The sequence below is a fragment of the Macrosteles quadrilineatus genome, unplaced genomic scaffold, assembly GCF_028750875.1.
Source record: "Macrosteles quadrilineatus isolate MER2022 unplaced genomic scaffold, UCM_ALF_1.0 Scaffold_2__2_contigs__length_208266976, whole genome shotgun sequence".
Classification (NCBI taxonomy): Eukaryota; Metazoa; Arthropoda; class Insecta; order Hemiptera; family Cicadellidae; genus Macrosteles; species Macrosteles quadrilineatus.
Window position 1 is genome coordinate 16,352,730 of NW_026542595.1, and position 23,613 is coordinate 16,376,342.

The window sequence follows — 23,613 nt, forward strand, 5'->3', positions numbered from 1 at the left end:
TCGTGCTGGTTCGCGAACTCATTCAAGTTTATCCTGCCTTACACCTTCAAACCAAATTTCATCAAAATCGGACAAAAATAACTCAAGTTATCGCGTTCACGGACGTACATATATATAATATATATAAGTCTATATATATATATATATATATATATATATATATATATATATATATACACGGCCGCGCCCGGGAAGCCAGTCACATAAAATATACACTGGAAGTCAGTCAGTTGCACCCCCCAATATATTTCAAGACTATGATATATATATTATATATATTGGTAAATATCTTAAGCCTAGACATATCTGAACGTATATATCTCTTTTTTTCTTAAAAATACTAAAATATAATTACGTAAAAAATGCTATGCTAATGCAGTCACCACCGCATTTGCATGGGAAAGCCAGTCACGTAAAATTTGTGCTGCTAAGCCAGTCACTATATATTTTACCGCATACCACTGGAATCCAGTCACTGAAAATCCACCGGGTATCCTGTCACTTTCACCCCTGCCCTTCTACTTTGTGATATTTATTTGTTCTACAAGCTTGAAAATTCGCACCTCAAACAAACGGATTATGCTTCAGGAATTGAGCACTCTCATAACCCATCTTTCGCACTTCATTTTAATTAGTTGTCTTCCAGATTACTTAACAATTACTATTCTACAGATTAAATACCTAAATGTCAATGTAATCTTTGGTCGTCTTAATAGTCGTCCTGGCAACTGTGGATACAAATATGTACCAAACTAATTCGCAAGCACAAGGTGGGAAGTTATTGCTTCATAGTCGCACAATTAGGCCTATTGTTGAGTCCTTGGAGGCAAGCGGCCATCTTGGATGATTTTAATATAGCTGCAAAATTTTTCCGTCCAAAAATATTTTTCAAACACCAAGGTGTTTATAATTTAAATAGCCATTATACTGTGGGATTAGAAATGTTCTTTGTAGTTTTGAATTATTCTCCAAGGGAGTCTATAAAATAAGTAAACGGTCCCGGTCATCTTGGAAAAAGGCCAAGTAATACGAAAACAATATCTTGTGTTGCACGGGCCGTAGCACACAAATAGTTTTCCCGCCTCAAACAATCAAAGGCGCGTGGAACAAGGCAAAATTCTTGTCTCCTTGCGGCGAGAGGTCGGGGCGGGCCTAACGGGTTCCATTGATGGGCTACCCGGCTACCGACCGACCTGGGGTAGCGACTAGCGAGCCAGTGGATGGTTAAAGGTTCTGCCGGTTATTTCCATCTTATTGCTGGTTCTCGAGCTTTTTGAGCTCGTTGTACAGTGAAATCTTACTTCCCTATTTTATATAGAACCAATCAAAGCGATTTTTACAAGAAAGAATGAAGATATAGACTCAGTGATGTGTGGTTACTTAATTAAATCATTTTCCTTGATTGTTTACCCTTTTGTAAGAGCTTTAATCAATCCTTAGCTTCCAAGCATTGTAAGAGCCTTTAATCAATCAACTTATATTTCTTTATTTTTCGATTTATTATCTATATCAATTCAAGAGGTAGCCCTGTACCTGGTTAACAAATATACCGATTACATTTACTGTGTTTTCTTTGAGTTACGCCTCATGGGATTCCAAAGTTTCACAATGTTTACATTTTTGAAGAATGTAGATAACAGAATGTTTAACGAAGTCTGCTGTAAATGCTGTCAATGCAGTGCTTTGATTTTGCGGTCCAAAAGGTAGAAACGATTCGATTTGTGAAACTTTTAACTTTTGCTACGGGCCTGTTAATTGGAGATTGTGACTTTCTTAATTTAAGGATGTAAACGTTTTAACATGACGTGTTTGGAGTGGGATTTGAAATATGTGACGTGTATCAAACTTTTTCTCTTCAAAATACTCTCCGTTGTAAAACACAGGTACGGCAGCTAAGTTTATTAGAATTCAAAAGTTGTTTAATTGTCCTCCAATGTTTAGAAATTATTTTTCGATCAAGTTGTTTAATGAATAAATAATTGTTTTGCCAAATTATGTTTCGAAACCAGGAACTAAAAATAGATCAGGAAATAGATATTTTAGTTCAGAAAACAAAGCCAATCAAATAGGCCTACGTACTTTTTAAATAAAACACTGGTCGGATGGTTTTTAACTTTGCTGTTTATTTACTTCAATAAATTTCTAATAAAAATCACCACAGGTACTAATCTATATAAATAAAATTAGAGTTTTGTCTGTACATTGCTCAGAATTATCAATTTTTAGATTATTTTTACGTTTTAAACATTCAAGAATCCGAAAAAAGTTTCATCTCAATTCCGTTATTATCCCAATCATCAATTATTATCTCAATTCCGTTGTTGTCTATCTTCCGTCTGTCACGGTCCAAAGGCCATTTTACGCGGCCTTCTCCTGAAAAACGAGAGTACCTATCAAGATCCTCGAATCATTTTAATGTATTCACTGGATTGGCGAAAGTGTCTTTAGCTATTAAAATATGGCCTCACTACTTTGTAAAAAAACTTACGGACGTTTAAAACCCAATTTTGTGCGTTTTTGTCAAGTTTTCTCACAATGTTTATCACATAATCATCATATGAAATAGCGAACAGCTGTTCGGATCAAGATTAATTTTCTCTAACTGTCACTGATATGTTTACATTGAATATTGTTTACAAATACTGCAATCATTTCAGATCAAGTTTCAAAAGCGAATCCAAACCAAGTTGGATTAAAACCGTTTTTCCTTACATAACGGATTTAATTAATCGCAAGTGCAATAATGTGTAGGGTAACCGTAAATGAAAATAGAGCTTCTTTGTGTATACAATTTCTATTGAGTTTTGGGTTGATAACCGGGGAAAAGACATTGACTCAGTGTTCTGATATTATTATGGACATAACATTATTATGGATTATAACATTATCATGGATATGGTAGATGTTTTATACTATATTATACCGTAAATTAAAGAAAAACCAAATGTTCTCAACACGTGTCCTCCAGCGTGGAATTTTCTTTTTACGGTTTGAGGCCGTTTGCTGGGTACAATATTTAATTGTTTTGTCCAATGTCCGAAATGTAAAAACATGACATTGCTATCCCACACGTCAACTTTTCGTGTCCTTTTTTGGACAAATACTAGATAGAGGGTTAACTATATAAAATTAAGTGTGATTTGAAATTTAAACAAAACTAGCGGACTCGTGCTGCTACGCAGCTTTAAAATAACATAGCATATCCTAGAAATAATCAAATTTATGATACAACAGGACTGACGATAACGTTTTGACGTAGAAACCTAGGTCTCCACTAAAAGATATGCCTTTGATTTATGTCAAATTTAAGATTTTTTATCGAGTAATACAGTATCTTGGACTTAACTGTTTCAAAAGATTAATAGTTAGTTAAAATTAAAGCCAAAGATTAATAGCTCAGATTAATATAATTCACGGATTATTTTAAATCTAAAACATAAATAATAGTGGAACTATTGGTTTTTAACCATAGAAAAACCTTATGAAAAATAAGTTTTATTTTGGTTATTCATCTTGTGTTTGCTTGAAACTCATCCGATTTCAATAACTAATAGCTTAAATTAAAGCCGGTATTTCACTGAAGGTTCTTAGACCAAAATATATAGGATTAGATAAAATTGTAACTGGTGAAATGCATCTTAAATCAAAGTAGAAATTTAAAAAAGTCAAATATATATTTTTGGTGGAGTAATACATTAGATAAATATTGCCGATACTTTATGTGAAATCTGTGCGAGTATTTATTTATTTATTTATTTATTTATTTATTTATTTATTTACAGAATGTCATTACATCACAAAATGACAGGACATTTGTCAATTACATTATAATACTTAAAGCTAAATAATAATATTCAATTTAAAACAAAATAGTTTTAATACTTAACATCCTACCAATTTCCACTTAAAAATTCATTTAAAGAATAAAACGTTTTGGTTAGCAACCAGTTTTTACATTCTTTTTTAAATTTATTTGGATTGGTAATGTTTTTTAAATTATCAGGAATTAAGTTGTACAATTTCGGTCCAATATATTGAGGTGATGCTTCAAATAGTGATAATCTATGGCTAGTGGGCTTAATTAGGTTCTTATGTCTAGTGTTATACTTATGGTTTGTGTGACTCTCCCTGAAAATGGACAAATTGTTGAAAACCCAAAATAATGCTTCTAAAATATATAGGTCGTAAAATGTTAAAACCTGAAAAGCCTGAAAGATAGTTTTACATGGACTTCTTCGGGGTACTTTAGCAATAATTCTAAGTGCCTTCTTTTGGAGCCTAAAAATCTTTTTACTATGGCAAGAATTTCCCCACACAAGAATTCCGTATGAGATTAAAGATAAAAAATATGAGTGATAAACTGTTAATTGAGTTTTAGTGTCAGTGACTTGAGAAATTGTTCTGAGAGAAAAAATTGCTGAAGAAAGTTTTTTTCGTAATTTGTTAATGTGAGGAAGCCAGTCAAGATTTTCGTTTATATGAATACCCAAAAAATTGACTGTCTCCTCAGACACTAACTGAGAATTTGGAAAAGTGATTTGTTTTAAACTATTTCTATGATCTGATCGAAAATTAACTACTTGAGTCTTGTCCATGTTCAAGGAGAGCCCATTTACTCTAAACCAGCCACTTAGAGCGGTCAATTCTGTATCTACTGTGTGCTGAAGGGATTCAACATTAGGTCCCTTACATAACATCATTGTGTCATCTGCAAACTGAAAGATATCCATCTTTGACGCATTTGGTAGGTCATTTACATACATTAGAAACATACAGGGGCCCAATATTGATCCCTGAGGCACACCTACTTCAACTTTTTTCCAATTAGAATATACAGTATGTCCATATTTTATAATTTTAGTCCTTTGATATCTATCTCTCAAGTATGAAGAAAACCAATTCTGTTCCTTGTTTTTAATTCCATATTTTTCAAGTTTATCTATCAACAAGCTGTGATGAACACATTCAAACGCTCTGGATAGATCACACAGAATTCCTGTTGTCTTCTGAGAGCCGTCTAAGGAAGTTGCAACACAGTTTACTAATTTGGTAATTGATTGTTGAGCACTTAATCCTTTTCTAAATCCAAATTGGGAATCATTGAAAATATTGTTATCTTCTAAATAAGTTCTTAATTGTAGGTCAACACATTTTTCAAATATTTTAGATATACTTGAGAGCATAGCTACTGGGCGGTAATTTTCTAAAGTGTTTTTATCTTTTTTCTTATGGAGTGGTAAAATTTCTGAGTATTTTAGTTTGTCTGGGAAAATGCCGTGTACTAAGGACTGGTTTATAAGGTTACAGAGAGGAGTTTGTATTACATCTATTACATGCTTAAGTGAGAACAATGGAATCTGATCCCACCCTACAGCTTTTGTGTTATTTAAAGAAAATACAATTTTCCTTAAATCTGATTCAGTAATTAATTTGAATTTAAATGTATTTTTGTACTGCTTTGAATCTATAAACTTCAAAGCCTCTTTCACTTTAGGACTGGACCCTACTGTTGTATGAGCAGATAGAAAAAGGTTGTTGAAATTATTAGCAAGATGTGTAAAATAAAGGACGTTGAGGTGTTATTCCTTAAACATAAGACCTCAATCATGGAAATCGGTCGGGTAGAAGAGCCAAACGAACTCTGAAAATAAAAACCATTTAAAAAAAATACATATATATAAGACTAGAGGACCTATGCTGCCCCGCAGTATTGAAATAAATACCATTATTAAATAAATAAATATCAATATGCTGATACTTGATGTGAAATCTCTGCGTGCATACCTTCAATTTGAGTCTTCAATCATGAAAATCGGTCGGGTGGAAGAGCCAAACGAACTCGGAAAAGAAAAACCAAAACTCCCATAGGCACATGGGAGTAAATTTAGTTTACGTAGGCCTATAAACTGAGTGATACAATTCGCTAAAACATCCTGTAGGCCAAACATATCTTGAAATATCCTATTTTTGATTATCTACCAACTATAGCAGGCAAGATAACTTTTAAATTGTGATACTTTTTTTAACATTAATCACTACCCTACTAACAGTGAAATACCACCGCCGAAGCAAACCTGCAGAATTTGATGGTTCGTTATTTTATTTCCAAAGTAGCGAGGCCATATTTTAATAGCCAAACTTACTATAACCAATCCAGTGAATGCAGGAAAAATATTTGAATCATAATCGGTAATATAGTTTTCTCGGAGTAGGCAGCGTAAATTTACATTTTGTTGGTACAGACAGAATGACAGAAAGACAGACAGACAGAAATTGAGATGAGACTCGTTTGAGCCTTCATAACCTAGAAACGTAAAAATAACAAAAAACTGCATGATTCTACGCAATGGACAGACAAAACTGTAATTTTATTTCTATAGAAGAAGACTACATTTGCACAGTTTCAAGCACTCGACAGAGTTGCTCGACAAGCTGGTCTGAATCTGACACCATTGAATCACTGCAAGGGATGCGCGCAAAGGGAGAGGAACATTCGGATGACTTTTGAGAATTTCAACTTTCTCGTTTTGCAATGAGCCGTTATAGCCTTACTTGGAAGAGGGGGATTTTTGGACCACGAATGAGTTTGTTATGTTTAGTTTTAAATAAATCCAACCTGAATATAAAATAGCAAATGCAAGTCCGCAGTAACAAAAACGTTTATTTTTACGGAATAACTAAGTTCTGGGTCAAAAATCAGTTCTAGACCAGTGGTATAGCCGGGAAAATTCTATTTTCGCCATAATATGAGTACAAACTTTTGAAAATTTAACATGGGCCTTATGAGAAAACATTCCGCCATTATTGTCATTTGTTTACATTGTAAGACCGTGGGCGTTCTGTACCCACGGGCATCTCAGCTTGCGAATGCGCAGAAGCTCTTGAAGCACTTTCCGAGGTAACTGTTGTACTTCTGATGTGTATTAGCTTCTGACATACAATTTTGTCAACTAGAGACAGAGAGAAAGAGGACGACTCGACTTTGCTCCACTTCATTAAATAGTTTGATGTATAAGAATTTGTATTACCGTACATTATAAAACTTTCCAGAGTAATGAGTTTCTAATCCATTAAAAGAATATTCTTACATTATCCTCAGCAGTATTACTGTTTATTTAATACTTTTGCCAATATAAACGAGCGATACATTTTATTTTTTATTTTTAACGCTTTTTATAATAATTATTATCACTAAATCACTCTTTTCGTCAGTTATCGAGTCGTGTCGTTGTCAATAATGTCGTCAGATTCTGACTGATGTCAGATGTTACACTGAATCGGTCACAGGGATAATAATTAGTTGTAACCTACCAACGCTTTTTATGATAATTATTATCACTAAATTACTCTTTTCGTCAGTTATCGAGTCGTGTCATTGTCAATAATGTCGTCTGATTCTGACTGATGTCAGATGTTACACTGAATCGGTCACAGGGATAATAATTAGTTGTAACCTATCACTAGCTTACCTAACTAAGTTTGAGTGTTGCTATTTGCAGTGTGGGATGATTGCACTGGACAGTTTAGCCATCTATTTCAGAAAAATAAAGTTTAAAATAAATCAAATTCTAGGATCTGTTCTTAAGTTGTGGCCGTTTTGAGATGGATGCTTTCAGAACTCAGTTTAGCCTAGCCTGAACAACTGGATTAGTAGCTTGACTTAGTGGTTCATCCATGTTTAGTTTATAAACACTAATCAATGCCTAATCTAGATTATACGTGCCTTATTCTACTCCGTTTTAAAACTAATATACATAGGCATAAGCTTTAATTTTTGCACTGGGTGCATCATTAAGATAACTCCGTTAGGTTGCTTTTTATAAATAAATAATTTCATAAATCACTGATACCCTGTATCATCTAAGTTCTAAGTGTGCTCAGTACATAATGACACTCTCTCAAAAAAGTACTAATCCTAACCCAAAAAAATATAGATAGATAGCTTTAGGCCTACTGAGAATGAGTGTTTATATTTATATCACTTATATTTATATCTCTGTGGTTATGTTTTGGTTATGTTTGCCTTAAGATGGCTATAAGCTTAGGACTAGATATCAAATAAACTCCCAATTAACTTATAGTGCAGCCTAGCCCTAATTTGTCAGTGTCAAAGAAATAGTGCAATATCAAGGACAACCAAACTTGGATATACAACCATATGTTTATACCTAAGGTTCCTTTTTGGTACTCACCAACAAGGATCAACCGTAATTGTTTTCAGTCAGAAAGTGTCCTGAGTTTCCAGAAAATTGTAACTTATTACATTTTAAAAATTAAGGGTAAATTAAACGTTTCGGTTCTGGTTTTGGAGCGAGTCCAAGTTCTTGCAGTGATACTTCAAAGGAAGGAAGGTGGGAAGATTTTCATACTGCTAATAGCCTTCTTTGAATTCAGCGTGAAAAATACTGGGTAATTTCTATAGTTTGGGCGATTTAGGGGAACCAAACAAATTTTTAAAAACTCTTCTATCTCATCATTTCAGTAAACTATGATATTATTATTTGAATAGAAGTTAAATGTCAAGAAAAAAATACCGCAAATTATTATTTTTGGGATAGAATTACATTGACCAAGGAATACTCTCAAAGTGTAGTGTAGTGATAAAGTTTCCCGAACAAAGCTCGGTCCCCAGCTACTTGTTGTCAAACAACGCAATAATGTACGTTATTTCATAAAATTTGTACCTGAGAAATTTACAAATGGAAAATGCATTTCTCGTAAGTGTAAGCAAATCTTAAAATGATAGGATTTGTAATGATACGATCTTAAAACGAGCAATTCAGTATTCTTATTCAAAACACCAAACACCCGCCACTGGATCAAAATATGCCCGCACGGCGCAATCCGGCACGGTGGGAAGCCCCTCTCGTACAATTTAAATTACGTACATAAGCCAAAAATTAAAAAATATGATTTAGAACATTTTACTTTTTGTATACAGAATCCACTGTTTTTAAACTTACCTGACCAAAAAATAAAATAAAGTAGTAGCCGACAAAAAAGTTCCATGGAAATTTGCCATGTCACGTTTCATAAAACATTTAAAATAATCGACTTTATTTGAATATTTAAAATGAAAAGTACCGGGGGACCGAGCCGTGGCTCAGTATGTATATTTCGATTGTAAAAGCAATATAAAGGAAACTCGTGTTTTCTTTATAACTAATTTCGGCTTTTATTGTTTAAGTTTCAGTGGAATTTTAATTTACTATGATGTAACATTAAATGGACAATGCAACACATTAATTTATTTTAATCTTACACATTTCTGTTATTGTAAATAAATCATATAAATTAAAAAAAATAAAAGTAGTATTTTTTTAAATACGTTCCTAATGAAGGAATTAATATGCGATCACAGGTTAATACAGTAGCAATCAACTACACAGCATTAAAACAGCACACTGTATGTAAGGGGTGTGATTTATTTCTTGGTACTAAATTAAGTCATTCTTCAAGTATAAGTAAAACTTCAGCATGGGCATACTCTCTAACGTACTATCATATGATAGATTAGCTGAAGGCAGGTAAGTCCGATTCAAGCTTATATGGCTTACTATAAAGATTGTTGTAATACAATTAACTTTAACTAGTGGTCGTCCAGTGGTCGAAAACTCGACCAAAAATATGTAATGTACAGGTTTCAAATGATTTAGGCCTAAAACGTTTTTTTCCTGTGTGAGTAACTAAGGACTTCTGGATAATTTAAATATGATATTTATATGTTTCTTACTCAGGAACAATGCCGTTCCGGGACACTATATAAATGGACGTTATCGTGATTATAAATTTGCATTTTACATAGTCAAAATACAATAGGTATTGCGCAACCGTGATATGTTAAGTCATTAACCTTGGTTCACTAGTAAAAACTACACCGTATGCTTACTCAAACAAAACAAAACTTGCTTACTGTACAGCAATAAATCACGTAAAGAACAAAACAAAAGAAAATGTAGACTAGAAGACTACTGATACCGTAGTCATCCTAGGCTACTACTACATGATGTTTCAGAACAGAAGTATGGGGATAAAAATATTAAATAACTCATAAAACACCATAAAATCATAGTACTGTACTTAAGTCTTTCTGGTAATAATAACAATGATAAAAATAAGATAAAGATAACGATGATGTAAAACACCTCTTATTATTTCTCTTTGTTCTATTCTTTCTTTGGTTTCTCTCCATCCACAAGTTGTCATGGTTACTAATCACCCAACGACCCAACTACAAAATGATGTAGTGTTGTGACAGCAGACAGGAGCAGACGATTGTCAGTATGTCAATGTCAGTGCAAGATTGTCAGTCTGTAAATGCGAGCGTATAGCTTGACCTTGACGCAACTGATCGATATTTCTCCGTTTTGCATCCATCTTAATTTTGTCAAATGAACTGTAATATTTCAATAATTGGGAACCTACTGCACATAAAAATTACCGTAAATAGTTAAATACTAGTTTACATGTTGCTCGAATTCGAGCAATTTGCAAAGTATTAAAGGAGTTATTTCAAAACGAATAACAGTCATATTTACAATGAGTTTAAAAGAGTCAACTCAAAGATTGCCGGTGTATAACTCAGACCATGTTTATCTTCGTTATTGATAAACCTAAATCATTCCGGCCGGTTTTCTCCTTATCAAAATGCCTCGCTGTACAGGCAACACAGGTTATTGATAGAGGGCCAATTGAGAACGAAAAGTCGTTTTGGGATAGTGTTAGGGCGCATTTGTAACCTAATAGTTGAGATTGTCCAGGGTCAGGTGCTGACTGTGATGAGTTAAGCCTATTAGGCGCCACTGTTCTGTAGCTGCGGTCGTTATCACGATTACGTCTCCTGTTTATGTTTCGTTGTCGTCGAGTCCTAGAGGCATTTAAAAGGAAAAAAAAACAAATAAACAAATTATAGCTACACAAAACAACGATAAATCCACAAATTTCAGTTACAATCATGCTAACTCTATCCGTCATAGCGACACAATAAAACAACGATAAATACATAAATATCTTGTTTATGATACAACCATCCTATCACGATCCGTCTTGGAGGTTATGTTTTCACAAACTCAAATAGTAAATAAATGTACTCAGTGCGTTTCATTGAATTGAAAAAAAAATAACAGCAATTAAATATACAGCTGATCAAAATGTAAACAATTATGATCTCCATAAGGATAACATGGGAACTTTAACAGCCACTGGAGCAGACTTTAAAAAAAATGTAAGGTCAGTTTGCAAATCTACGCGACACGCTCTTTCCAATAAGACGTCAATGGATAAAATCGGTTAAGAAATGGCGGAGGAGTTCAACCGACAAAGTTTCGTGTAGCGTATTAATTATATAGATATCGTTCATATCGAAATATTATACTGAAAAACACATTTCATCAAACATTTTCTTGGGATTTGTGAGGTTATATAATATATAGGCATCATGATGATGCGACTCCAGTTAAGCGAGGTTCTACTGTACAGTATTTGCAAGTTAAAGTTACAAATAGAAAACCCATTATGGTTTGTATTCAATGACCGATGTATTATACAAAATAAATTATAACTTATTTTGATATAAATCAGAAGCATTTATTACAGCTTGCAGCACTTATTGGTATATATAAATATTCCAGTTACTATTACTTAAAAGAAAAACAGGAAATTGTGTGGCCATTCAATTTTTATAAACACAGTGTTGAACATATGACTCTGCAGAATACCGGATGGTAAAGAGTGTTTGGTTTCAAGAAAATAAAATAAAAAATAGTTTAACCAGCTTTACTATTTATTTTGAAAAATAATAGATAGGAAACCATAAGGATAGGTATGTGATTGAACTGAAATAATTGTAGGAAAACTTAAATCGTTAAGTCCACAATCTGTACATCGTTAGAGAGCGAGAGAAAGAGAGAGATTTGATAAGGAATCTGAAAAGTAAACAAATAATCGTTTCTGGCGTTTGTTATATTGTACCCCCCTCCCACCCCCCGCATTTGCACTCGTGAACACTTTTTGTTGCTTCCTTATCATTCATCCGTCCCAAAATAGAATTCCTGTAATAGTTTGTTTGTAAAATTAAAATTATTATAAAAATCTTTTATCTTTCGAGTGTAGTTTCATGGTTATTCTTATCAGATAGAATAATATCGTTGTCATTTGTAATAGTTACTCCTTCGCTTTACGCAATTGCGTAAAAAAACAGTTCCCGTATCTCGGACAAGATTCACGTATATTTCTCGAGATAAAGAAAATCCGTATAGTTCCCGGTCCGTGGAAACACTGTAAATATTGTACTAGGATATAAAATATTGTATAAAAGAGAAGTTGAGTAAAATTTCAACTGAAGGTAAAAAAAAATTAAAATAACATAAAATATGAGATAATGAATGGGTAGGATCAAGATTCAACCAATTATAATTAATTAATATTCGACGATCCTTATTAGAGGTGTATCATATTTATTTGGAGTATGAACATGTTTAAACATTAACACGTAGTTAATCACTATCCCAACAAAAATAGTAACAAGGAGTAAACGATGGTTACAGACCGCTGGGTGTTACCGCTACAAAGTAGGCGATGAGGGTGCCGTACTTGGCTACACTACTCCACGATAGAACACACGATGAGACAGTCTCCGCATTGGTATTGCAGTTACGCTTATCGTCACAGGCAGCAGCACCGGTTTGCTGTTTTCATACGTATAAAGTGCACGGGAAGCCATACCTGACTGGCTTATGGGAGAGCTGACTGGCTTTCGGGGGGGTGACTGCCACACCGAGTAAATTACCAGCGCACTGACTGCCAAACCGGGTGGACACAAAAGTATATATATATATACATATATAAAAATTTGAACGAATGGTGTTTTTGGCCTCTGGGGACATCAAAATGAAAAAGTAAATCGGTCCCGGGTCTAGGTCTTACCATGCCACCTACGGTAATAGCTACTTCCCTATAGGGAAATTCGCTAAAATTTGAATGAATGGTGTTTTTGGCCTCTGGGGACATCAAAATGAAAAAGTAAATCGGTCCCGGGTCTAGGTCTTACCGTGCCACCTACGGTAATAGCTACTTCCCTATAGGGAAATTCGCTAAAAATATATATAAATTTGAGCTGATGGTGTTTTTGGCCTCTAGGGACATCAAAATGGAAAAGTAAATCGGTCCCGGGTCCAGGTATTACCACGAGACCTACAATAATAGCTTATTCCCTATACTGGAAATTCACTAAAAGGAAGAGGAAGTCTATATATTTTAGTTGTTTAACTAGTTTAATTTAATAACAGATCAACAGATTGATTTAAACATTTAATAACAGGTAGTTAAAGTATGCATACCCTAATAGTGTGAGTGAAGAGCTTAGAGACCAGCTGCTGTATACGTAGAGGCAGAGGCAATGTTGATAACTGTCGCAAACTGCCCTGCAGACGATGGTACACCTGCAGACTACACAACAGCTGCAAGGAGGCTATTCGCATTGACACCCAGGCCATGTGTACCATACAGCCAGTGGCCACAAACAACCTCTTGTCATTGTGACCCCACGTCAACGCAGTAACAGGCAGCTATAACAATGGCCAATCTTTACTAGACATACAGTTAAGCTAAAGGAATTGGTACCACAATTTTCAAAAGTTTCTATACTTTTAGCAATCCCTACAAGGACTAGTTTATAGTTTTCAAATATTAATTCTTGATAATTAAGAGGGTCATTTCTGTTACCTAACTTAATAACATTCTCTAAGTAGTTTACTAGCTCAATAATCATTAGTTAAAACACATTGTGAAACCAGTTAGCCTTGGCAGCATTATGTTTTAACAGAACACCAGTAAGTATTCAAGATACTGTAAGGTGTTAATTCCAAGGGGGGGGGGGGTAAAACTACACCTTATATGCCTCGGATCCCAAATTAAAGCCAATTAATCCCCGATCGTGTTTTTATTACCATTTATGCTAAGTTAAAAAGGATAATCAAACGTCACAAAAGGAAAGGACTGTAGGTTAGCCGTGAACCAACACTACCGCTAGTGCGTTACCTACGATCACCAAAATAAAATTACTTCTAGAAAGGTTACTTCACCTTTTAATAAAAACCAATAAAATCAAAAATAAGAATAACTAACAAAAATTATTGTCACGACAAACAACAACTGCTGGTATCGTATCGATATCGGTTGTTCCGATATTTACTTGGTATCGATACCAAGAGGCCAGTATCGTATCGTAAGTATCGGAAGGTAATTTCTGACAAATCTGAGTAAAATGGCCACGCTCGTGCCTTCTGAGCGGTTATTTTCCAAGGCTGGAGCAACAGTGACCCAAAAAAGAAACAAACTTTAACCCAATTAAATATTTTTTTTAAATCTAGCTTGTCTGATATGTGTTTTGAGTAAATTATGATTCACTTTCCATAGAACTTTACATAACTATAAGTAAAACCATTGACTATATAAATTCAAATTTATTTAAAAAATTGAAATCTTACTACACATTGTAGTCTGCTGTAGAACAAAGAATAATATTACATTAAATTTTGCAAGTTTGATTAAACCTAATTATGATAGTTGTTATATAGGTGGTTTCTTATAATATTAATAGAAAATTTTATGGCTGTTAAAGATATTAAATATAGCACTTGATTTTCCAACTTGAATTTCTTCCAAAATTTCTCAACTTGTTGAGGAATTGTTCCTCTTGATCCAATGAGTAGTCCATATACTTCGAATTTTGATATTTTATATTTCTCTGAATAATATGGGATAGTTTTCTTGTAAATATTTACTTTTTCTTCATGGACTTCCTGTGGCTGGTTTTCATTTGTCTCAAGACGAACTGTTGGGTCTATAATGAGACCGAAATCTTTCTCCTTGTCTATAACAATGATGTCACTCCGCCTCACAGAGCCCTCTTCTTCTATAGCCGTGACCTCTTCATAGACCTCGTAACTTTTCTTTCTGAATTGATCAGCTATGATTTTTCTGATGGTATGGTGGCGGGTATTTCGTAGAAGACTACTAAATGGGCACTTTCCAAGGACGTGGGCAAGAGTTTCAAGAGTAAATTTCTCAGATACAGGACAATGCCTGCACTGGTTCCCGTCCCTGGATCTCCCATGAAGACTTCTAAGAGGAATAACGTCTCCGACCATTTTCAAGTATTGTTTGAACTCAGCTTCTGTGAGGCCACAACCTCTAGCCAAATTTTTATTGATCTTGTTACATTCTTTGAAAAGAACCACCCCATTCCCTTTGTATGGAAGTTTACACCAATTTTTATACTCTAAGTCTCGTAAGGTTTCTCGCAGTATCTTGGGTTTTGATTCAATAAATTCAATTTTTCCAGACAAAACCTAATTTCTTCGTCAAATTGACGAATATTAAGTAAGTAGGGGTTTCCCGTTTGTTTTAATACGCGACATATGTTTATATGTTGGATTGATGATTCCCACATTGATTTACATAACCCAATCCCTTTGTTTTTAGTACTTGTATAAAACATAGAATTTGGCATATCATTTGGAAGATCTAAGATTTCCTTTGTTGTTGATCTTATCACTTTATCAACATCGTCAAAGAATTTCATTGTAATTTTCTTAATTGGTGCGGTTTGAAAAGGATATATTAAAGATGGCCAAATATTATGATTCAATACATACATTTTTTGTTCAGACCTTAAAAAAGGAGAACATGTTAATTTTTCAATTTTGTTTATCAATGAACTAATTGTTTTTTCAGAGTCAAATACTATGCTTTCAGAAAAATTTACTCCTAAGTATTTAATTTTTTCATTTAATGTTATAGATTTTATTTCTTTTGAACATATTTGGAAGTTTTCCTCTTGTAATCTACCTTTTTCAATGTTAATAATTTTAGTTTTTGATATATTTATAGTTAATCCAATTTCTCTGAAGAAGTCACAAATCGAATCGAATAATACGAGAGCACTTTCTCTATTCTTACCAATTAAAATGGAATCGTCAGCGAATCCTAGAATACTTAGAGAAGGCATGTCCTTGCATAGCTTATACCCTAGCTCCTCACTTACGGCATGTTGTGACATTTCAGAGAGGATATGGTCAATACATAGGTTATACAAAGTGGGTGACAATGGAGATCCCTGCATTTATTTATTTATTTATTTATTTATTTGTTTACGGTATAACACCATTTTTACAGGGTTGACATAACAGGGTTGACATGCTGATCAGATACAATATTGAAAGATCCTAATTAAATTTTCTTCCCTTCTGCCTTTTCTCATGCTCTTTTACTTTTTTTGTTTTTTGCAGGATTTATTAAAAGGCAGATAGGGACTAACATCACATGCTAATGGAAAAAAAACTGGTTGAATAGCAAGCATAACAATGGATAGAATTAGGTAACAATAACAATCGATAAATACTACAAGAAAACATGCGACTAGATAACAGAAAGATAATACATACATCAATTCAATACTAACATCACATGCTAATAGAAAAGAAAAACTGGTTGAATAGCAAGCATAACAAAGGATAGAATTAGGTAACAATAACAATCGATAAATACTACAAGAAAACATGCGACTAGATAACAGAAAGATAATACATACATCAATTCAGTACTAACATCACATGCTAATAGAAAAGAAAAACTAGTTGAATAGCAAGCATAACAATAAATAGAAATTTGGAAACAATAACAGTCGATAAAATACCACAAGAAAACATGCAACTAGATAACAAGAGAGATAAAACTACATCAATAGTACAAGCAATATCAATAAACTAGTGACAGACGGCAATAATGACTAGGGAGCATTGATAAGGAAGCATTGACAGAGAATTAATTTATTACACAAGACCTGTACAATTAAATCACAGCAGAACGAGATTACTGTTCCTCAAGAACCGAAGACGCAATCCTCTTGACAACCCGTGGACAGCAGTCAAAGAAGTCCACATAATGACAGAGCCGATTGCCGAGTCGATGCAGTCTAGGCAGAGGGCTATAAAGTTCATAGTTCGTGGAGCAGTGTTGGCGAGCAAACAGCACATTGGAACGAGTGGATCTAGGTGGGGAAACATGCAGGTCAATCAGCGCAAGCAGATCAGGACAGTTGATTCGTCCATTTAGTATCTTGAACAGGAACATGGCATCACTGATTTCCCTCCTCTTGGCCAGGGTATCAAGTCCAAGAAACCTTCTGATGTCCTGGGTAGGTACATCCCGGTACATGTAACCCATCCTACATCCAATAAGACGTAGAAATCGGCACTGGACACTCTCCAGACGATCAATGTAGCACTGTTGGTGGGGTGACCATATAGAGCTACAATATTCAAGTCTTGACCTCACCAAAGAAATGTACAGTGTGCGAAGCGCCTCTATACTCAGACCACATCTAGAGGATCTCATGATGAGTCCCAATATCCTGGTGGCCTTAGAATAAATTTCCTCAATATGGCGTGAGAAACTCAGATCCGCAGACAGTACAACACCCAGATCTCGAATGTTGTCACTTCTAGCGAGGGGCAGGTTGCTTAGGCAGTAATTATAATCCACAGGCCTTCTAGCTCTACTATATGTAACCACCACACACTTTTTAACGTTGAGCCTCATGCAGTTATCGGTGCACCAATCTTCAACACGCCGAAGACATTGCTGAAGTCGAAGGCAGTCCTCACTAGAGCGAACAGTTCTAAAAATCTTCAAGTCGTCTGCGAACAGGAGACAGTTGCAGTCAAGTACATCCACAACATCATTGACGAACAGGGAGAATAGAAGCGGTCCAAGATGAGAGCCCTGTGGCACTCCAGAGAGAGCAACAAAAGGATCGGACAATGCATACTTGAATTTAACTTTGAGGGATCTGCCACTCAAATAGGAGCTGAACCAACTGAGTAGACTGCCGCAGATCCCATACCCCTCCAACTTTGCAATAAGATGTTCATGACTGACAGTATCAAATGCCTTTGAGAAGTCTAAGTATATACAATCAACCTGGCTACCTGAGGCTAAGGCAGAGGTGACTAAATGTTGGAGAAGAGCTAGATTGGTGAGAGACGATCTTCCCGCTATAAATCCATGCTGTTCAGGGATAATCAGAGCTTGTAAGTGGAACATAAGTTTGTCGATGAGAAGGCACTCAAATACTTTGCCCAGAGCAGGTTGAATAACAATTGGCCGATAATTTGTGACTTCTCCCTTGGATGAAGATTTATGAATTGGCACGACGTAGCCTTCTTTGAGTGCATCAGGAAAGATCCCGGCTTGAAGACTCTTGTTGAAAAGTACAGTAAGTTGAGGGGCAAGTAAGTTTGAGCAGTGTTTCAAGACAGATGCAGGTATGTCGTCAGGGCCAGTTCCCTTGAATTGGTTGAGTTCAGAAAGCTTCTTCTCAACATCTGATGATTCAAGCACGATTGAGGACAGGTTCATTTGATTTCCGAAGTTATAACTAGAAGTCGAAGAGGAAGGAAGCTTGTAGACTGATGAGAAGAATTCAGCAAACAAGTTACATATTTCGGAAGGTGACTGTGATGAATAACCATTGTATGTAAGTGATGGTTCATTGGCGGAGGATGACGTCATGCTCTTAATAAAACCCCAGAAAGATTTTGGGTTTGAGGTGATGGCTGAGTTCACATGATTGATATAGTTATCATAACATTGTTTTGTAAGAATCTTACACTGGGAACGAGCCATAGAGAACTTGACATAATCCGAGGTGCGAAGAGTGGACTTGTATTGGGAATGGAGTATTTTCTTCTTGATGACCAGTCGCCTCAACTCAGGGGTAAACCAGGGTGGAAAGTGAGTTGAATTGATTTTCTTGAGGGGAGTATTCTCCAGAACAACGTGACGCACCAAATGCAGGAACTGGTCGAAGTGTTCATTGACGTCCTCGGGTATATAGTACACCGTACCAAGTAATTGACTGAGATGCGTAAAAACCCTCGAGCAGTCGATTCTATTAAAGTCTCTAACAAAGAGTGGTTCTTCATGAGTGGTGTTATGGGGCGCACAAACCTCTAGGGCAAGAGCGGGATGATGATCCTCAGCAGGCAGAAGGAGATCCAGGGCATTCCTCACGGAATAATATGAAGAAGAAATTATTAAATCAAGTGTAACACCTCGGACATTGGTAACAGTGTTAATTTGTTGAAGTTGATACAAGTTCATCATATCAATGACCAGACCAGATGACTTGCACTTGGGAGTAGGCTGGTCACAGGACCAATTCGTACTCGGCAGATTAAAGTCACCCAGAAGCAGTATGGAAGAGGACCCCGAGTCTTGGGAGAGAAGCTCATCAACACCGCTGCACAAGTCAGCATATACATGAAACGGCTGCTGAGGGGGTATATAACAGGCACCAAGTATTAAAGGTTTATGTGCACCATATTGAAGAGAGAGAACAATATTTTCAGAGTTGGGTGACAGAGTAGGTAAAACTTTTCTAGGGATCAGTGAGCCAAGCGCAACAAGAACACCACCTCCACAGGATTTGCTACTGGTAGCGGGACAACGGTCGAATCTGTGGACATTATAATTGGACAGACCAAGCTCAGAGTCTGTGATGTCCGGTGTAAGATTTGTTTCTACCAGAACGATAACGTCATAGACGCATGTTGAGACAGCTTTTTTCAAGTCATCCAGTTTGGTTCGTAGGCCATTGACATTCTGGTAGTAAACGTGTAACTTGCTGCGACTAGGCCTATCTAGTTTTTTGCTGATACAATTTTAGGGATTCCGTTCCGGTATTTGATTGTCAGCCCAGCCTCTCCAGCCTTAGTCCGAGCCTCCAGATTCTCCCGCAAGTGGCTGAGCTGTTTCCTTTCACGCTTGGTTCGGTCTCTTGTGATAGACACATTGGCGAGGGATTGGTCAAGATTCTTTAAAATTTCGACGTCTAGATTCTTCATGAAGTCCATGACGATAGCTTGATCTTTGAAGATAACTTTTAAAGGTCTAGGACCTTTGTTAGAGGCTTTCCCAATCCTATAAGTCTTGAAGCCCAAGTCTTGATTTGGCTGACAGAATTTATTTACCAGTAGGGTTACGGTGGTGTTATCATGATTGACTCTCGACTCAACAACGGAGCTATCAGATTCAACGATCCCATATACTATGATATTGCGTGAGCAAATGTTACGCTCGGCAATTTCTTCGAGGATGGTATCACAATTTACAGTTTCTGGAGTCGCTATTTTCAGGTCACTGAGCTCTTTCTCAAGGGAGTCCAGCCGCTTTTCTGCCCCTATAATCCTGGGTTCCAAAGAAGCAAGTGTTTGGTTTACCCCTACAAGTTCACTTTTCATAGCAGCAATGTCTTCAGGTACTCCAGCTAACTTATTCATCATATCCAACATTTTATCAATCTTGCCAGAAAAAACATCAAAACGGGCCTTCAATGTGTTTGAGGGGTGAGTTTCAGGATCAACACAGTCGACACGGTGGCAATACCATTTTTTCTTGTTGTTTGAGGATAAAGCTGCGTACTCAGTGTCAGAGATATTGACGCACGAGGAATGGAACCATCGACAACACTTTTTCTCACATTTAATACCTTTTTCGGAGTCGAGAACCTTGTGCATACACACCACGCAAACCTCCTGACCAGGAACCAAATCCATGATTTGTGTTGAAAATGATAATCGATCAAATGCCGAAATAAACAAGGGTCTATTATGATGAAAAGTTGCTAAGCAAGAGAAGTCTATTGCGATGGAGACTGACTGTACTAGAGGGCTATACGAAGATATGCTGACTGTACATGTGAGGTCTATTGCAATGAAAAAACGACTGTGAAAAGAGGTCTATTACGCAGAAAAACTGACTGTACTAGAAAGGTCTATTGCGAAGAAAAACTGACTGTGCTAAGGAGGTCTATATCAGTGAAATGCTGATTTACAATGGATGTCTGCTATTGGAGAAACAGACTGTACTAGCAAGTGTATTAAAATAATTCTATACAATAAAATTTTCTTGGCCTAATCAGATTTTTGAGATTAGTTTATTGTTCAGAGAGTGTTAAACTTTCTAAAAAACCAAAATATACAGGTCTGAGAGCTTTAGTTTTTAAATTGGCCTTAATACAAAAACTGAAGTGGTGACACTATGGTTGTGCCGCCAATTTCTGCCGACAATCCACTAAGTTAGTTAAGATTCTAAATTATCCTTCACAGATAACAATAAAAATGTATTCACGGCATACTCTGTATAGCACTAGAAAATAATTTCACTCACAAATATTTAAATTACTTAGTACTTTTTTAAAAATTGTAAAATTTGCCAAATGAGACAATCGATCTTTCAAACCAGCTGATAGCAGAAGCAGACGACGTGCCATCGTCCATTACACCCCTTTGTATTTTGATGTCCTTTGTTTTCCCTCTATGAGTTTCAACTTTTGTAACATTGCCTATTTGGAGTTTAATTATTATTTCAATCAGTTTCCTAGGAATAGGTAGCTCCTGCAAGACTGAGGATAAGTGGTTATGGCCGATATTGTCGTACGCTTCCTCAATATCCAGAAACATAATACAGCAGTCGGTTTTCTTTGATTTTGCTGATCTCAATACCTCATTTAGAATACTTGTATTAAGATGGGAACCAGGGGTATTAGAAAAACCTCCTTGAAACTGGTTAAATTTGATATATTCTTTTAGTCTTTTGTCCAATATTTTTTCTAATATCCTCCTTAAAACAGAACATATTGTGATTGGTCTCCAGTTATTAACCTCTTTTTTGTCTCCACCTTTATCAATTAAAATAGTTCGTGCTCTTTGAAATGATGAAGGTATCTGGTTTGTAAGGTGTATTGTGTTATAAATTGAACAGAGGATCTTTGCTGCATCTAATTCATGTTGGAATTAATTATTTTTTAAACATTTTTGCCACCAAGACTGATATTCGAATATATATAGGTTACGTACCTTGGTCCGTCTTCAGTCTTATTTTTAGTCAATGGATGACTAGTTTCGGGTACAAAGACCCATTGTCAAATCCTTTTTCAAAACATCATGTAGAAGCTAGTCAAAAATCCGACGGAAGTCTCCATCATTATATAAATACAAGTTGACACATAAAGTTTATTATTTAAAAAACACAAGTTACGAAACATATAAGATGATTGATAGGCCGGCCACATTTAACACGGGACAAACCGACACAGGTTACACGGCGGACACGACAGAACTATCCATTGTCCAGTTGGTGACATTGACCTTGGGGGAGGGGGTACGTCAGCTGATAAAGACTTGTATTAGCTCTGTTGTCAATGCTTGCAATTCTATCGAATAAAATATTTGAACCAAAGTTTAGTTTTTCATTCAAGACGTCTTGAGGGGATTTTTTATTAGCATACTTTATTAGCTTATACTTAGATACTTAGAGGTTTACCGAAAATCCATAAAGAACAAATGCCCATAAGACCCCTAGTCAACTTCACGTCAGCCCCTACTTATAAAATTGCCAAATTGCTCGACAAACTGCTGAGAACCCATGTAAAACTACAGAATAACCATAGCTTAAAAAACAGCATAGACCTCGTAGAACAACTTTCCAATGTAAAAATACAAAATAGACACCTACTGGCTTCACTAGACATTGTAAATTTATATACCAACGTCCCAATCAAGAAGACATTAGATATTACTCGAGACAACCTGTCAAAAAAACTCTGAACTTAGCCCCGAAGCAATTGATGAATTGATTACCCTACTCAGAATCACCTTAGAACAAAACTATTTTTCATTTAACGACAAATTCTATTTACAAAACGATGGTTTGGCTATGGGCTCTCCCCTGTCCAGCATATTATCGGAAATTTACTTGAACCACTTCGAGAATGAATGCATTTTCTCCAACAGTAATAAACTCTGCAATAATATAATTTTTTACAAAAGATATGTGGACGACATATTCCTGGTTTTTAAAGGCAACTCTAGACAACTGCAGCTTCTGAATAATTATTTAAATAACATATCTTCTAATTTGAAGCTTACTTTGGAAGTCGAACTAAACCAATCTTTAAACTTTCTGGATTTAACGCTTACCAAAGACAATGACAACATAAAATTCAAAATATACAGGAAACCAACTACTACCGATCACACTATTCATGCCTCGTCTAATCATCCACAAGCTCACAAAATGGCAGCTTACAACAGCTTCGTTAACAGAATGTTAAGAATCCCAATGTCACCAGAAGACTACAACTCTGAGTACCTCATTCTGAAACATATAGCTGTTAGCAATGGCAACCCCAGCAGTATTATTGATAAGATAATCAACAAACAAAAAAACAAAATTAGTAAACCGATTGATAAACCCAGCAACTTTGAATTCCGTTGAATTCGGAGCCAACCTACACTATACCTTGAAAAACGAATTAAAGAAACACAAAATCATTTTAGCCAGTAAAACGTCAACAAACTACAACGTCATTTGAGCCAAAACAGCCGTAATAGCTATTTACCTTACAAGTGTAGTAAGAGCGTTTTTACATCACGCAGGTGAAGGTTGTGCAACGAGCGGAAGCGAGTTGCATAATTTACCTAAGTGATGTAAACACGCTCTTGCGTAACGTGTAACGTACAAGATTTTACCTGACCCGACAATATACAG

At 35.6% G+C, this 23,613-nt stretch overlaps 2 protein-coding genes across 2 annotated transcripts in view; one reads left to right on the plus strand and one right to left on the minus strand.

The window, feature by feature from the left end:
* The window catches only part of LOC128985889 (probable isoaspartyl peptidase/L-asparaginase GA20639), a 208,148-nt gene that overhangs the window by 58,961 nt on the left and 125,574 nt on the right, over positions 1-23,613 (plus strand). The window lies entirely within an intron of this gene.
* The window catches only part of LOC128985887 (tubby-related protein 4-like), an 80,588-nt gene that overhangs the window by 20,289 nt on the left and 36,686 nt on the right, over positions 1-23,613 (minus strand). Inside the window, exon 7 of the mRNA XM_054405853.1 lies at positions 13,338-13,565. Coding sequence (XP_054261828.1) covers positions 13,338-13,565 — 228 coding nt within the window. The remainder of the gene's footprint in view (positions 1-13,337; positions 13,566-23,613) is intronic.